This window comes from Manacus vitellinus, unplaced genomic scaffold (assembly GCF_001715985.3).
Source record: "Manacus vitellinus isolate BGI_N305 unplaced genomic scaffold, ASM171598v3 scaffold_18_pilon, whole genome shotgun sequence".
Lineage (NCBI taxonomy): Eukaryota > Metazoa > Chordata > Aves > Passeriformes > Pipridae > Manacus > Manacus vitellinus.
In genome coordinates this window covers 5,260,749-5,279,250 of record NW_021939324.1, presented here as the reverse complement: position 1 = coordinate 5,279,250, position 18,502 = coordinate 5,260,749, and the positions used below count along the sequence as shown (strand labels likewise).

General features: G+C 37.1%; 1 protein-coding gene across 1 annotated transcript in view; it reads right to left on the bottom strand.

Annotated features, from left to right (window-relative positions):
- Positions 1-18,502, bottom strand: part of PTPRD (protein tyrosine phosphatase receptor type D) — a 339,897-nt gene that overhangs the window by 120,087 nt on the left and 201,308 nt on the right. Inside the window, exons 5-11 of the mRNA XM_025894895.2 lie at positions 14,647-14,835; positions 13,414-13,422; positions 12,671-12,688; positions 10,775-10,885; positions 9,415-9,426; positions 7,100-7,369; positions 5,836-6,417 (exon numbers count right to left, since the gene is read on the bottom strand). Of these exons, the coding sequence (XP_025750680.1) occupies positions 5,836-6,417; positions 7,100-7,369; positions 9,415-9,426; positions 10,775-10,885; positions 12,671-12,688; positions 13,414-13,422; positions 14,647-14,835 (1,191 nt within the window). The remainder of the gene's footprint in view (positions 1-5,835; positions 6,418-7,099; positions 7,370-9,414; positions 9,427-10,774; positions 10,886-12,670; positions 12,689-13,413; positions 13,423-14,646; positions 14,836-18,502) is intronic.

Here is an 18,502-nt window from a genome sequence, read left to right as displayed (position 1 = left end):
GCATTTCTAGGTGTTTGAGAATAAAATCATAGAATCATAGAATCATTGGTAGATCATCAAGTCCAACCCTCGATCCACTACCGCTGTGGTTGTAGCATGTTGTTTTTTAAGGGGAAAAAAAAGTACTCCTCAGCACACACTGAGAACCAAGTGTGACAAATAGAATGATGTCACATTTTTCAGGGGAGATCTCTACTACAGCTTTACAAGTATGTATCTTTTGTACAGTGAAACACCTAAAAACTCCATGGAGCAAACAGTAAGAAAAACTGTATTTTAATTTTTATCTTCCCCAGACTTTTACAGAATATTACTCTGAGGATAACACTGTCCTTGTGTATGCTGCTACAGATTTGATATCTAACTTTAAACAGGTAGATAAACTTTCCACGAGGTGCATATTCAAGCTCCTGTGTGGAGGCTGCAATTCCCCACTAGTCCTTTTTTTTTTTTCAATGAGTGAGAGTAATGATTGACCAACTCTTTTTACAGGAACAAAAAGGGATAAGACTAATTAGCTGTTTTTCTAAAAGATGCCTGGTCTAAAAGAGACCACTGCCTAAGTACTGCAAAGTGAAAAGGGGAAAAGATCACAAAACACAGGGAGCAATTACAGCATATATCAACTAAGTATTTTTGACAGCAATACTTCTGATTTTGCAAGGAGAGGCTTCAGGGCTAGAGATGTCTTAGCAGGGAGAAGGGATGGTTTTGGGGGCACTCAACAGTACTCTTAGCACTGATGGAAGGGACGGAAGAAATGCAGCCAGGCTCTTCACAGGGTGTGGCAGGTGAAAAGTAGCAGCCCAAGCTGAAATATGAGAGGCTCAGGACGACACAGCAATAAAGCCAGGACCCAGGGAAGTTGACCATACCAGACTTGGGGGGCTTTACACTTCAACTGGGTGAAGCCCTAAGAAAGTTAGTCTGACCCCACAGCTGAGTCTGCTCTGGGCAGCGGCTGTGGCTTGAGACCTCCCTAGATGATCATCCTGCCAGCCTGAATTGTTTTGTGATGTTACGATCTGTACTTAATGTATGGATACATGAATTGTAGAACACAGCCAGGCAGCAATAGTAAATAATCAGTCAAGTGACTCATATGAAGGCTGGTACCATCTGTTATGATAAATATGGCAGCAGATGGAGAACTAAGGGTCTTTCCTGTCTCTCTGCATGTTTTAAGACCCTCATTCTCCAAGTATTCCTTTAAAAAAAAAACCCCTTTGTGGTTGTAGGTCTGCAATTCTCAATAATTTTTTAAGACAAGTTGATGGCTAATTGGCTTTTCCAAATGCTGTTTGTCAAAATAATACCTTGCTGCAAAATCCAGTCTCCCCTCAGATTTTTTAACTGTAGTTTGGCAACTCTGGTGTTGAAAACACTGACAGAAGAAAGAAGTGACAGAGAAATCTGCATCGCTCCAGGCAGATAAGAGAAGAAGGAGAGGAAAGAAAACAAACCCAAAATAACAGCAACTTAACACTTTGTATTGCTAATAAACTCTCGTAGGGAACCCATTGCTTAAGACAAAGGAAAAGTACTAGTTAAGAAAGAGGAAGAATAACTTTTAAACTGTTTAGGATTTATGCCCAGAACACACAACAGCTGTTAAAAAAAATCTTCAGTGGTACATAGGAGTTAAGCCAAGCTGGAGCTGACAGAAGCTTTACTTCAGAAACAGAAAAAGACCTAGAGAAACTTCAAAATCTACGTAAGTGGACTTCATACTCTTACTGAAGTGTTTTTGGTTTCACACATCAAATCTAACTCCATATTAGCGCTGTACTTGGGCAGGTCACTAAAGGGAATGTTTCTGAGGAAGCATTCTCTCACTACTGTCTGTTTTTTTCTGCTTTGAGGGCAATGTGCTCTACAAAAGTACATTAAAACCCCTAACTTCCCTGTGCTCCAAAATAAGTCTTCTTACTTCTAAACATGACAAATCTTAAGTAGTACACACAATGAAAGACTACAATGCAATAATAAAACAAAGAACAAAGTCCATGACTTTTTTCAAAACTTCATATAAAGTTCTACATTTTTGCTTGCCTAGTTCTCCATGTTTATTGCTGGATAACCAGAAACAAACACCGACTGGTGGCCATTTTCCTTGTGGTTCTGTGTTCACCCCTGATTAAAGTGCCAGAACAGAATCATAAAATGGAATCTCAAATCAGAAGGGCACTTTAGTTTCCTGCACAGCTCCTCAGCTGGCTGAGGTAACCAGAAAACCGTTCCAGGACTGTGCTGGGTTTGCAAGTAATAGTGGAAAAGAGTCTCCAGGCTAAAAAGGGACCTATGACATTGCTAGGGTGAAATACATACCTAGACAAAAACTCAATCAGTTCAATTAGAAATCAGCTTTGTAAAGGACAATAAATTGACCAAGAGAATTTACAATCAGTAGGAAACCTAAAGAGAAAAAGAGTTTATGCTTCTACTTTCTCTGAAAGAAGCATGAAACTCTACAGAGAAGCTCTTAGAACTGAGATACATGAGGTTTCCCCCTTCATGTGTTAGTAACAAAAATTTTGAATGTCTGGTAAAGTAGTTAGCTAGCTACAACACAGAACAGTATCCGCTTGCTATGGACTCTTTTCCTCTGATTTTCTAATCTTCTTTTACTAGAAGAACTCCAGAAACATTAATTTTGTTTAAGCTAAGGTTTCATTTATGTGCCCTGCAAGTCAGATACTTAATCTTCTCATTACTGTCCTTTTTCATGTGTTCAAAACATTAGCCCTTTATAACTGTAATGATCCTTAGTCTCCAAATCATGGAGAATCCTTGGTTTAAAATTAATAGTATGTTTTACATTTTAAGTTTTTGTCTAAAGAAGCATATGCTTACAGCTGCACATTCATTTCGCTGAATATTTTTTCTCTCTCTTTCTCCAGTAACCCACTATCCAATAGACCTTATGCATCTCTAATTCTCCCCTCTTTCTACCAAAGCTCAGAACGAAGACAAGATTCTCTTAATTCCTTCAGTAGCTATCCTCTCTTTGCACAGTAAAAAATGAAATAAAATGAAACAAAATGAAATGAAACAGAAGCAAAACCCAGACAGTTTAAAACTCTAAATTTTCCTGGTACACAGTTAAAATAAGTTGCTCAGAGTATATGTACTTCTGAACACTTTAAGCACAGAAAGCAAATATAGTAAGGTACAGAAGAAGTATGTGCTGAGCCCCTAAACTGGACGCAGACCAACAGAGCTTTTGTTTCTAAAAAAGTAAAAACAGGGCATGAAGTATCACACTAAAAGTTATATCAATATTTCTTTTGTCTAAAATTTGGTAAGTCAATTCACCTAAATAACAGTCCAGTTCTGACTCCATCTTCAAGGGAATAAAATCCTTTGGCCCAAAAGGCAAGAATAAGGACTTTCCTAGGTATAACTTTTGGAATTGATCCTGCCTTATTCAAAAGGCTCATCTCCACAGCTTTTTTTCTGATTAAAGAATTTCTTAAAATGGTGTCTTTTTATCATAAAGAAAACAGTGCTGAAAACAACTGGTTAATTGTCCTATTTCTGGTTGTCTGAAAAATGCTTCCTTCTCTTCCCCTCAAACTACATGCTCCAAGTCAATATTTTAATTAAAAACTTGCTTCACTATCAGCAGAGTTTCGGCTGACCTGCAAAGTAAGAAGCCACTCACAGGCATTTCAAAAGAAAACTCTGCTGTACTAGGAAAGCAAAAATTCCTCTGCACAGTCTTTTTAAGAACAAATTATTAATTTTCATAATTTCTCTCCAAAGATCAGAATACACTTAAGGGAGGAAGAAAGCTTTGAACTATTTAACAGAGCCTGTAAGTCACAGATGTCAGTAAGATTTTGTTGTATATATGCTCTAATATCCCCAAAGTAAGTATAAGGGTTAAGCTATATATTCATAATGGCAGGCTTATTTGTTTATCAAAAAAAAGGAAAAAAAATCAAACATATGTAATCATTAAATCCATTTCCCCTGTTTTTAAATAGCACTTTAGTTTAATATTTTGAATCAGTTTCATTTTGAGAGACTTAAACTAAAACAATCGTATTAAGATTTACAATACAGCAAATCTGGAAGACAAGGGCAAGGAGGGCATTTTATTCTGTGGTGTTCACTGAAGAGAAACTACTGGATAGAAAAATGGGAAAATCTTAGTTTTTAAACATACCCTGAACTGAAAAACTGAACTAGACTTTCTTAGGTTTTTTTCTCTTTTCTGATTTAAAATGTTGGTATTTCAAGGAAAAGTATCAGTGCTTAAGTTTGCCTCCTGTATGCCCCATTTTTTTTTTAAAATTAACCACAAATAAACATTATCAAGTCAACTCTGTTACGAAGTTGAAAGCATGTACTGAGAAAACATCCAGCACTATTAATTTTGTTATAATTTCTTCAGATTGCAACAGTAATCAGGAACAGATGGGCATGATTAACAGCAAATTCTATGAAGGTTTTAATAAACAGAACTTTTCTGAAGTGACCTTAGCAAGTAATGTGACTTGGGACAGTCCAGCTGAGCCTCAGTGCTCATTATTTCGATTCATTCATCCTTTACTGGGGAAGCCACTGTCAAACACTTTCTAATCTAAGAGGTTCACAGTTGTGAACTATGACAGGTATACATACTTATATTTGCATGTGCATACAGACACATTTTAATGTACCACTAGAGGGTCTAAAATAGTTAATTTTGTAACTTCTCAGCTGAGATACTGCAAAAGGAAACACATACCTTTATGTAATACAACACCTAGAAAGATTCCAGGATAATACCTCATTGTCTGTCGTTATTAAATGCATATTGGTAAAACGCAGAAGTAAAAACTGGATGAAACCTAACTGTCTACAGTTACATTTTAGAGACCTGTTTTTTAAGATTTTGAGGGATGCTAAATTCTGCAACAGGAAACGTCCCTGTACTAAAAAATTCAAGTAGTATTATATACTTTAGACAATCACTGACCTACAGTAATATTTCATAGAGCTTTCTCTAAACTGCTAGACAAAAGGAGCTTTTATTTCTTATTGCTACAATAAACCATTTTGTGTAACTACCCCAGAGCTTCTTGCTTTTGATTTCATAAAATATTTTTTGCAATGTTTTTCACTGTGCTTGCTTGTCCTTTGCTAGTAAAACTAATTCATGGACCTAAAACTCCTGAATGGAAACAAAACGACCTAACTGCAAAGACAAACCAAGAAAATGTGACCTTTTGGTGTGCACTTTGTAAGGACAGGTAGGTTTCGATTTATAAATCCAAAGTGTACAGAACTGCTTGCTTGAACCTACACAAATGCTTGTTGTATTTAATACTTTCATGTTTTATTTTGTTCTCAGAACCATACCAACTAGCTGAATACACACGTGGTACACACACATTTTAGACTTCCAAAAGCAAGGCTCACTAGAGTGATGTGGCATAAGGGAGTCACATGCCACCTAAATAAAGGCTACCCACACTGGCAACTCCTCAAAGAAAGCTATGAAGAACTATTTAACAAACTTGTTTGGTGCGCAGAGCATTGCCAAACAGAAGCCTCAACACTTGGCCACCTCCAGAATGAAGGTCTCCCTGAGACTTCAGTTAAACTCCAGATAAGCTTCTTGACACTGATGAAAAAAGAAATAAAAGTGTGAGGGGGTAATTTCCACTCTTCAGAGATAACTTGCACTGTGGAATTAAGAAAATGTTATCGCAAAAGCTGCCTGAATTAACTGATTATCCTTGAAAGGGAGGGTTTTTGCAACATTTTAAACTCAAAGTCTCTCTGTGAAAATTTCTGCATGCATTCAATTTTTTTTCACACAAACTCTGTTCACTGCTAGCTTACCTCCTGTCTGAGTGATGACCTGAATGTCACTAGAAAGTGGTCCATCCCCAACAGAAGTAAAAGCAAGAACTTTCACAGAGTATGCTTTCTGGGGTACGAGATTCCCAATAGTGGTAATATGACTGTCAGCCACGTTGTGCTTCATCCAGCTGTTAACATGTTGAGTGGGGTCCATGGTGTAATAAACTCTGTAACCTTGTATTTGCCCATTAGGTTCCTCAGGTTCTTCCCACTGTACTAAAATGGTGGTAGAGCTCAACATACGGGCCTGCACATTGCGGGGTGCACTTGAAGGTGCTTGCTCTGAAGTCCTTGTTGACACAGGCTCACTGGCTGGCCCTCGCCCAATGTTATTTACAGCAACTACCCGAAATTCATACTCTGAATATGGGCTTAGGCCAGCCACGCTATAACGTGTTGTGGCCACACCATCAATTTCTTTATATGGCTCCTCTGAGTTTTTGGGTTTGTGTTGGATTATGTAGTAAGAAACTGGCTCAGGGTTTCCAGAATCCCAAGTCAATGTTATGCTTGTCGCTGTGCTTTCTGTCACAACAGGTGTTCCAGGAGGTTTGGGTAAGGCTAAAGACAAATGACAAAAAATACAGTCAGCACTAGGTAACAGTAGACATTAGTTACTAAATTAAGAAGCTACAAACAACAAAACAAAATCATAACAGGAAAACTGAATGGAAAGAATGATCCATTCAGAGGAAGCTTTTGGCAACTATGATTTCCTTCAAAAATCTATCAGAAAATCTTCAAGCTCTGTTCAATATGATTAATTTGTCATGAACTAATGATACTAACTTTTGTAATAAATGCCATAACCATATACAGAAGAGAAATCTTACAGAGGGACAATAAACCATTACAGTTTAATTTTCAAATACTCAATGAATACGATTCTTGGACACCCAGCAACTCTAAAAATCAAATGGTTTGTAAAGGTTCCTTCTGTTGACAAGTAAATGCAACATTTTAAGATCTTTAACTGAAATGAAGGCTGGGAGCTAGACACAGAAGAATAATGGAATACTATGGCTAACATTTTAATAAATATTACTTTATTTGGTCTGTGAGCATTACTGCTGTCTGAGCCTCTATTTTGCCTTGTGCTAGTGATTGGCTGGAATATTTACCCTCTTGATTTAAGAGTGCAGGTGGCACTGAGTCCCTTTCAGTGCAATGTATTTGCTCAGAATATGGCAATGAATGAAATAAAAGACTGAAATATGACAATATATATGTGCTTGGGATATACCTTTGACAGTTATCTGTGCTATTGCTTCTATAACACCGAGGGTAGACATAGCAACACAAGTGTAGTTTGCAGACTGTCTGACATCATTAAGCTCAAGGACGTTCCTCCCTATTGGCATATCATCCTCAGGTGTCAAATCTTCTGCTCCTAGCATCCATTTCACATATGGCATTGGTGACCCCACCGCAACACAGGTGATATTTACACTCCCGCCAGGCATGATCTCATGATTTGTGGGTGGGATAGAGAACCTTGGTGGGACTCGTCGAACTGGAACAAAACACAAAAAAAGGTAATAACATATACAAAAAAAAGAAACTGAGTCTTGCATACTGACAGCATGCAGTGTACAGACACAATTTAATGTTTTAACATCTATTCCGATCTGCCAGAAAATATATATATAAGAGAAATATGAGACTAAGCAAGAATTTTGTCTGCACACAATGTGAATTATTCTGTATTTACTTGAGGCTATTAATAGGCACATTCATACAAAGGCTGATTCAGACCTATTAGGGCCCCACACATAACTAACTATATACTAACAATACATAAACACCATGCAAAAGATATACACGCACACGTGCACGCACACACACAGGCGCACATATATATATGCATTTTTTATGCCCATACATATATATATGCACAGAAGAAAACTGGAAGGTCAACAGCATGCTTGAGTTGATCACCAACTTCAATGCTGCGTGCTTCCATTTGATGTGAATAAATGTGCTAGGCCACATTGTCACATCACAGTCCTGGAACACACTGCCTACAGTAAATTGAAAGTGCAATTTCATTTGCTTTCCGACTCAAAGTAGATGCAGCCTCAAGACCTCACACTAACACTGAAACAAACATAAAAAAATATATAATTGCACACAGATACAAATATATATATATATATACACACATATGTATACACATATACAAATATATATAAATATGAATATAAATATATATATATATATATATATATATATATGGAAAGAGGGAGAGAGTCACAGAAGGAGACTAGGCAAAGCCAGTACAAAGTACTGGATTTGGTCATGCAAGCAAGCAAATGACAGAAAAAATAGAGAATCATGCTTAGGGAAATGTCTGAGTAAAAACGACAGAGAGAAAAAGAACTCAGAAAGAAAACATACTGGGTGAGGAAAGAAAACCTGAAAGAGATGGGGATAGGCTGACAGATAGATACAGGAGTTTAAGAGAAGCATAGAGTTTGAGGGAGAAGGAACTTAGATTAAATTTAGGGGGTTAAAAAGCAACTGTTAAGAAGGGCCACTGGGAAAATAGCAGAATATTGAACATTCAGGATTCCACTATGCTCACAGCTAAGGGAAAGCAAAATAAGGATTGATAATATTAGACATTTCTGTATTGACAGCAAGGGGTGTCAACCTTAAACACACAGCAGGACATTCCACTAACAGAGTAGTTAATATTTAAGCAAACACAACACCGAGAAAATTACCAGGCAATAACAGATCAGTGTTCCTGCTTCAAATATTCTCAGTGGTGTGCATATGTGTGTAGGAGGTGAAAGCGACACAGGTAGCTGAGAGAGGCAGGTTTGTATTTAGGCCTTTAATTGGACACTGTACTCAAAACTGTATTTATTTGGCCTTAATAGAGGCTAATGATTAAGACAGCTTTAATTCAGAAAGAAATTAAAAGTAAAATAAGACTACGAGTGAGTTTAAAAAAAAAATACGGAAAATTATATTAGTCTAAAACCTTTCCTCTTGGTTTGATTACATTTCTGTGATCTTCTATGGATTCAGGAGGGGCTTACTGCAATGGCCTCATGAGTGAATGACAGGCAGAAGGGGAACAAGCAGAAAGCAAAACATCCGTAAGCGGCCAGTTCACAGAGGCCACACGAAGCAAATGGCAGGCAATGAGGAACTTCTTGTATTGAACAAAATCCTTATAGACAAAGGAGAGTCTAGTCTTCATGCGCAGGCTATTTAGAAAAGCAACTACTGAAACCATTCCTTGAAAAGCAGGCATCAGTATAAGCAAGAAATTAAAAGGGAAGAAAAAGCAGGAACACTGACCAAGTTTAGTAGACGTTAGTATTAAAGCTAAAAAGATTGCCATGCATCCAGGTTCATTCTCTCTTATCATGCACAACAGTTAGATACCAGCACTCATCAAAAGCCATGACCAGGGCATTCTCTGCTTAAACATAACATTAACTTAAAAAATGCCACAATGCAGCTACATTCATTTCATTTGTATTCTTTGTTATTGGTTTAATTAATAGTTTTGTAAGGTGGGTAAAAAGTAAAAAACACACCAACCTTCTCGCAGCTCTGAGGGATGTAGGGGGTTTGATGCAGAACACAATGAAATGAGGAAAGGAGAAAAACAAGGGAAACACAGAGAGAGTAAAAAGGCCATATCAAGGCTTTCAACTGCTAGTTGAACATCTCTACTTGCGCTAATTAAACCTTCCTGCCTCATCTTGAAAAGTTAGCATTTTCTACAGCTACAATGATGTTAGAAATAATAGCTAGCATAATTTTGAAATTTTCCTTTGGATATAAAGGTATACATGCCTCATGCAGTACAGGAAAGTCAGTATATCGGAGGACAAGAGAAAGAAAATAAAAGATCAAATCACTTTCTATGGATGTCATAACTATGAAAGGTTTTCCTTTCTTTTCTTTTTAATTAGCCGAAAGAGTCACACCATATGAAAACATATCAAGTTGATTGAAAAATCATCTCTAAAAAAAATTTCAAAATCAAGCTAGGCATTTTTTGTAAGGTAATCCACCCTGCAGCAAAGTTTACAGCTATTTATGTTTTCATTCCTATTTCCCCCGCCCATCCCCTTATACTGTAGACACACACACACACACACACACACACATATATACACATATGTATGTATGTATGTATGTTATAGTCTTTGTTTTACAGAAATTTGCATCAATTAGACATAGCAAATACTTCCTGAAACAAAGCCTGTCTTTCTAGCTGAACTAAAAAATATTTTCATATATTAATAACCATTTCTACTACCGCACAGAAGAATATAATTGTTTTCTTATTAATCATACCTGTCATATACACAGGTAATTTCTCAAAATAATATAGCCAATTGGCCACTATCAATCACTCACAAGTCTTACATAAAATATATATATATACATGCATATATAATAAGAAGAAACAGAAAAGAGGAAAATACAGTTGTGCTCTGCATACATCAAGTTATAAAGTTAGAAGCTTTTCCTTTGCAGTTACACAGCAGAGGTCAGACAGGCATACACCTCAATGCCTTGAGGTTACACTCAGCTGATTAGTAGCACACACAGCAGTCACTTCAGGAGTTCGAAAAGCAAAACAAAACCAAACCAATAAAAGAAAAAAATGCAAAGCACAGTTTAACTTAATTTGGGAGAAAAACAGAAGTTAAGATGTAAAAATATGAATATACTTACAAACCTTAACCCACAGGATAGACTGGACTCAAGAGTGCTTTAAAAGAACAAAATAAACCCCAAGCCTTTCCTCTACAGTTTAAAATGAATTTTACAACTGACACATTTACCATGGCATTTTGATTATTACAGTGGTAACTCTACAGATCCTGAGAGTATCTTAGCCCTGAACCTGAATGAACAGTGGATGCCAGGGTTATGTCATTCCTACCTCTGACATATAGATTGGCAGGGGCAGAATAGCGTGTACCCGCACTGTTGGTTGCAACACACTCATATTTGCCTTGGTCAGATTCTTCACTCAGTTCAATTTGGAGGGCACCTGTATGAATATAAAATACATTGCCAAAGAGACGGTCAGAGGAGGCTTTTTCTATCCACAACAATACACCTCTCAACAATATGAAAAGCTTGTATGCGAAGGTCCACTCAACGTCGGTTCATTTTCTTGCTAAGGTGCACAGACAGAAAATGATGCAATGAAAAAAACAAAGAGATTATTTTTTTCACATCATCAGTGCTAGCACAGGAAAACAATTTGCATTTGGCAAAAAAAAAAACCAAAACCCTCTAAACAATACTCTTTCCTAAACCATTAAAATGAAGATGGGTGAGACTGCTTCAAGGAAGAATGGCTTTTGAATAAATCAAAAGAGATTAAGTAGTTGGGTCATTATAATTATTTAATTTTATTTAATTGTTTCAATCTAGTAACAAAAGTAGCACAAAAGGTGGTACTCGTAAAAAAGGCGGGACAGACTTCAAGAAATCTTCTGCTGAAGAAAGGCAAAAATGTGCAGCAATAACAAAAAGGCTGCTTGAAGTGAAAAAAAAAGAAACTGTATTAGTCATTTACAATCATCAAAATATTATTTTAAAGAAATAAAACTCCTTTAAGACATGCAGATTGATAAGAAAGACAGTTTTCCGCAACTTACAAGCTTAAAGCACGTTTGCTGAAAAACAAAGAGCAGTTGAATTAGAAGACAAAAAAGTTAAAAAGCATGGTCTACGCCAACAAGGAAGAACCAACCATCCACTGCTGAGGACCGCAGGAGGGCCTCCACAAGACACCCATCAAAATCCACAAGTGGGATTAGCAGTGTGGTGCCACAAAACCCAAGAAAAATACAAAACAAGAATTACAAAAGAAGTAAACAGTTTTGCTAGAGTATCAAAAACCAACAATACCACATACCACCAAGAATAATGAGTCAGTAACCTTTCATTTCCAAAGCCTGTAGATTAGAAGATCCAAAAATCCAGAGGTGAGAGAATTCCAAGAAAAAGAAAACAATAAATAAACAAACAACAACAACAAAAAAAAACCACCAAAAAAAACCCCACCAAAAAAAAAAAAAAAACACAATAAAGGGAAAAAAACATTTCTGTAATTTTTTAGGGGGGGACATATAATTTTCAATTTTCAGAAGTTAGAGAAAAAAAAAGGATTGAAGAAGAACAAAAGCAAAAACCTTTTATGAAAGATAAGACAAAAAGAAGATAGTCCATGTTGTCTTCTGCATGTCTGCTACTGTTCTCCAGACCATCTTGGCTTTGGTCCAGGACAAGAACAGCTAAGGAAGAAAAAAAATGATCTTTTTTTTGCTCCAGTTGGACAAAAAAAAAGAGGAAGGAAAAAAAAGTAGAATAAAAAGGAAGAAAAATAAAAAAGAAGAAAAAGAAGAAGAAGAAAAAGAAGAAGAAGAAGAAGAAAAAAAAGAAAAAAGAGGGACAAATGGTACGCTGTGACTGGGCTATGGCCAGGAGACCTGGATATGCTTGCTTTGAAGCATATCACAAATTAATTCTTATTTATTTATTTATTCATTTGTTTATTTATTTAATGAACAAACAAAAAAGGAAAATGAAAAGGCAATGTGTAGAAAGAAAGATCACAATATGAGAGTCACTGATCATAACCAAACAGGACAAAGGAAAAAGAAAATCAGATGATGGACATTTCTGTAGGTTTGTATTTTGTTTTGTTTTTTTCCTTAAGGAAAACAAAACAAAACCAAACCAAAAACAAGACAAAGATGAGAGGGATGAAAGGACAGAAAGAATGAGTAAGATCATTCTGTGAACGTTAGTTCAGCACTCTTACCTCTTATTGGTGTACCACCTGGGTGGATAATATGAATGCAAATAAGATTAGAAAGAAGAAGCATTAGTACGAGAAGAAGGAGGCTAGGGCTTTGGAAGAAGAATCAAATTAGATTTACAGAATTAAATAAGGTCTTAAGAGAAACTTGAATTACTATACTGTTAAAACAGGAATATATTAGATAGTATTATCAAGTTATAAAAGCAAGTTTCATTGTACCACAAGGGGCAAAAATGCTACAATTGGCTGCACTGCCATTCTCAGAGAAGCATCTGAGTTCCTAGACGTTTGGTTATATAGAGTTAGATATGAATCAAATATGCCTCAAATAACTTAAAGGAAACTTTACAAAACTGTACTTATGACATAGTTTAGGAAAATATTGGAAATTCTATTTAAATATATATATATAAATCTATATATATATAAAAAGAGGATACACTGAAGGCTATCTCAAAACAAACACTGTAGTTTAGGCTGGATTATGGCATTTACTGTTCTAGATCTACGTGATACATGTGTACTGTTTCTTTTAGGTGTTGCTATGACTGATAAGACAACATTTCTGTGGAGGTGTGCGTGTGCGCCACTAAAGGGATCTGGTGACTACACTGACTGTTAGTAAAATGCATGCCATGCATTTTAAGAATAATAATGCTAATCATATAATAATTATCATAATAATAATATTCTGAATATGGAAATTAGTGGGGGTGAAGTGCGCTTCAGAACTAAGCACTTACCAATAGATTCTGGAGATTTAAATACGGAGAGAAGAAAGACAGCATAAAAATATTATTATATTCCTTATAATTTGGTACAAAGTTTTCAGTTAAAACTTTATATACTAAATCATCTATGTCACATGTGAAAAAAATCTTAATTTACATTAACAGAAGGTTAATTTACACAGTTCTGCTGACAACAAGCAAAAAGTCAGTTAACAAGACGATTTAACATCACAGGACAGGTCAAAAGCTGAGAATTCTGGGAAGACACGTGATTAAACAACTTAGATTCTACAACGATATCTACTACAATTGTCAAAGTAAAAAGCTCATTATATCCCAGTGATCTTACTTTGGGACAAGCTTTAAACTTGATAAATCTCGAGATTTTGTTGTTGTTGTTGCTTTTATTTAATCTAAAGAGAGCAAAAGAATAAACTAGGGCAGGAGGAGAGTGAAAGAACTGCTAGGGAGGTGCAAGGGGCAAAGAGAAAGAGCAGCAAAAGCTGGATTCTACACCAAAAGCAGACTTCTGTAGATCCAGAAAATGTAGGACTCATAAAGCTTTAGCGTGGGCGCACACTACTGTGGCTAAATGTGTTGGAAAAATGCTCAGCCAGCAAAAAAACCCCAACTTTATTCCACAGATTACCCAAAGATTTCTTTTCCTTTTTTTTTTTTTTAAGGTATAAATCTGCATGGGAAGAAGTACTGTGCTTTATGTATTTGTGAGAGGAAAGAAGATGTGTCCAAACTGGCTAATCTTTGGTGAAGTCAAATGTGGAAAAGATAGCACAAAACACATTTTAAATTTTAATTGAAGTGTCTAATGCAGGTTTTGGTTTTGATGAATATAACCATTGGTACTCCTTGCAATTTCTGAATGAAGTCCAATGTTGAAATAAATTTGTTAAAAAAAAATAAAAAGGAAAGAAGAAAGAAAGAGGAGAAAATGGATCCATCAAGTACTGCAAAAAGCAGTAAAGAAAAAAATTATCAAAAAATACAGTCACAGCAGTGAGCAATGTGGAGTAAACAGAAGCTGCAAAACATATAGAGACAGACTCTATAGAAAGCTATGACAACATCACAGACATGGACAACACACTTAGTAACACAGAAAAGGAGAGGAGAAAGAGAAATTATTACCTATAAATAAAAATTTTAAAAAAAGGAAGAGAAAAAAAAGAAAGAAAAAGTGAGAGAGAACAACTCTGGGCGTTGGTGGAAACAGTAACAAGACCCTACCTGAGCGTAGCTGCTTGATGCGGCCATTGTTGTTGCTCGTGTCAACAGGTAGGAAATCTTTGAACCAAGTTATTTCGGGATCAGGATTGCCACTGGCTGCACATAACATGGTAGCTGTGCGAGTTCGTTCAACCACCTTCAGCTGTGGGCCCATATCAATGGTGGGAAAACCTCGAGGAATTTGATCCTCTGGAAAAAAAATGTGTAAGTTGAAGGATTTCACATTTGTTACACAGTACTGCATGAAGGCCTGAATCATCAGCCTGCTTAACATTCAGGGGTCACCTAATTGTTTGTACATATGGAACTGAAAGGAACTGAATATAAGGACTGAAAAAAACAGATACCTGCTCAGTATTTTTGGTTAACTTACACTGATTAAAAAGTTGATAAAAATTAAAAAATTCATAAAAATTGTCTACAAACTTTATACTGTCTTATTTAAATGCATTAAATCACATGAGATATGCTGCATAGTGTATAATCATTAGACTCATACAACACTGATGTTGCTCTGCTTGCACAAGTCCTCACTATTTCATGTGATATATTGAATTACCATGTCTATCAACAATAGGGAAAAATCCTTTTCTATACATCAAAGAAATGCATAATACAATCATGCAGTATAGAATCTGGCCAGTGACTTGAAAGAACCAAGTTATGTTTCTTGCTTTTACTATTATTACTTATCTGCTGTCGGTCTTAATGTTTATTGGCCCTGTGCTTCAGTTGTCCATCTGTAAGATGGATATGATAGTGCTTTACTGCTAGAGAGAAGTGCTGTGAGGATGAGTGCATTACATGATTTCAAAGCACTGAGAAATTCTAAACATTGGAGCTATGCAGATTAGCAAAGCTGAAGTGACAGGATATTCATAATGGTCTTGAATTAGACACAACAGAGTCTATTAAGACACTTGGATATGATCAAAAATCCATATCCTAGTGTGGTCAATATTGAAATATTAAGAAATACTGAACAAGAGCAACCAGCTTTCTTAATATGATACCTGTTAGCAAGTAGCACTGGAAGCAGAGTGGGATCAGGCAATTTTTCAGAAATTAGGTTAGCATAGCTAAAATAATCTATTTGAAATACATCATCTTGCTCCTCATGTCCATTACAATGGCAAAAATATTTTTATCACAAAATAATAATTTTTCCCTTAAAAAATGACAAGCAAAAAAAATCTAAGAAAGAGGATCAACATTAACTATAAAACATGTATTATTAAATGTCTTGACTGGTCATTACTGACATGCAATTGATAAGGGGATAAAACTAACGCAAGAAATTGATCAATGTCAACTCTCTTCCATGAAGAAGTGTCACATTTTCAAACAGTTAGGTAAGTTTTCAGACTTTTCTGAAAAATGTATAGCAAGCAAGTGCAGCCTATAAATCATTGTAGTTCCCAGGGTGTGAAGTTGCCCATGAGCTACTTAACTGCTTGCAATACGTAGCACGTAGATACCCACAGAATCACAGAATAGTTTGGGACCTTGAGTCATCTACTTTCAACACTTCTGCCATGGACATCCACTAGACCAAGTTACTCAGAGCCAGATTCAGCCTGGTCTTGTACACCTTCAGGGACAGGGTATCCACAACTTCTCTGGGCAACCTGTTTCAGTGCTCCACCACCCTCACAGTACAGCTTTTCTTCCTAAAATTTAAGATAAACCTATACTCCCCTTCAGCTTAAGACAAATCCCCCTTTTACTATCACTACCTGCCCTTGTGAAAAGTCCCTCTCTAGCCTTCTTGTAAGCCCCCTTTAGGTACTGAAAGGCTGAAGAAGTTCTCTCCAGAGCCTTTTTTTCTCCAGGTTGAACAGCCACAACTGTCTCAGCCTTTCTTCACAGAAGAGGTGTTCCAGACCTCTATCAACTCTCCAGTGTAGCTCTCCAGTGGACTCATTCAGACAGGTCAGTGTCTTTCTGGTGTTGGGGGCACCAGATCTGGATGCCGTACTCCAGGTAGAGTCTCACAGGAACAGAATAGAGGGGGTAAGCATTTCCCTCAACCTCCTGTTCATGCCTCTTTTGATGCAGGTTAGGATGTGATTGGCTTTCTGGGCTGCAAGTACAGATTACTGGGTCATATTGAGCTTTTCATCCACAAACAACCTAATCTTTCTCCCCAGAGCTAGTCTCTATCCATTCTCCACCTAGCTTGTATTTGTGGTTGGAATGGCTACAACTCAGGTGTAGTACCTTACACTTGGTGCTTGTTGAACGTCCTGAAGTTCACAAGGTTCCACCTCTCAAGCCTGTCCATGTCCCTCTGGATGGCATTCCTGCCCTCCAGCATGTCGACTGCACCATATATCTTGGTGTTGCTGGCAAACTTGCTGAGGGTGCACTCAATTGCACTTTCCATGTCACTGACAAAGACGCTAAATAGTTCTCATCCCAATACAAATCTCTGAAGATTGTGTCATTGCTTTCCAACTAGACATTGAGCTGTTGACTGCAACTCTTTGAGTGCAATCATACAGCCAATTTTTTATCCACCAAGTGGTCCACTGTCAAATTCATGCCTCAGCAGTTTATAGACAAGGATGTCACACAGGACAGTGTCAAATGCTTTACACAGATTCAAGTAGATGATTTTTGTTGCCTTCTCTTGTCCACCACTGCCGTAACTGCACTGTAGATGGACACCAAATTTGTGAGGTACTATTTGCCTTTAAGGAAGCCACATTGGCTGTCAACAATTATTTTGGCTGTCTCATTATCTTCCATGTACCTTAGCACAGTTTCCTGGAGGATCTGATCCATGATCTTGCCAGGCACTGAGGTGGGACTGATCAGTCTGTAGTTCCCTGGGTCTTCCTTATCTCCATTTTTAGAAGTGAGGGTCATGTTTCCTCTTTTCCTGGGAACTTTACCAGACTGTCATGACTTCTCAAATATAGTAGTGGCTGTATCCTTCCATTTCAACACTCTAGTCGTAGGAGACATCCCACTGGTTTTCCATGATGCCAATAAGGTCGTAGCCCTGCAGACATCCACACATGTCTACTTCCTCTTATTCATTCCCCATGTTGCATGTGTTAGCCCAGAGGCATTAAGTTGCCTCCACCTCACCTCCAATGAAGGTGACTTTTTGGAGTGGCTGGAATTTCTTGATGCTGTCCAGGTCTTCTGCTGTTGACCTACATACTCTCTCCAGGCTCTGAGCATCTCTTGCTGGCTCAGGCATCTAACTGGTACGAGTGGGATGGCATGGTATCCCACACCTTATCACTACTAAACCTGATGATATCCCCCTCCTCTGTTAACTAGTTTAAAGCTCTATCAATAAATCCTGCCAGCCCTTGACCAAAGACCCTCTTCCCCCCACTGAGAAAGGTGAATCCCATCTGCATTTAGCAAGCCTGGTGCCATGTAGGCCATCCTGTTATCAAAAAACCAAAATTTTGATGGTGACACCAGTCATAGTACCATGTTAGTCCATAGGCTTCTCTTGATGTCACCTTCTGCAACTGGAAGAATAAAGGAAAAAAATAACCTGCACCCTTGATTCACCAATCATCCTAGGGCCTTGGTACAGTAAATACAACTCTCGGATAAGCTTCTGTAATTCTTCAGAACTAGTAATGCTTAAATGTCAATTCACCAGCCATAGGTTCTTCCCAAAGAAAGGTATGTTTCATGTCTGCTTATAAACATGAGGTCTTTACTTTGGTATTAACTGTATTTGGTATTAACAAGATTTGACTTGTGACACAGAACAGGATTTTTATGACCTGACCTTTCCTTTCCTACTTGGCTCATACAGAAAACCCCAGAGTCTCTTTTGCAAATACCTAAGTGTACAACAAAGATAATTTATCCTGAATACTAA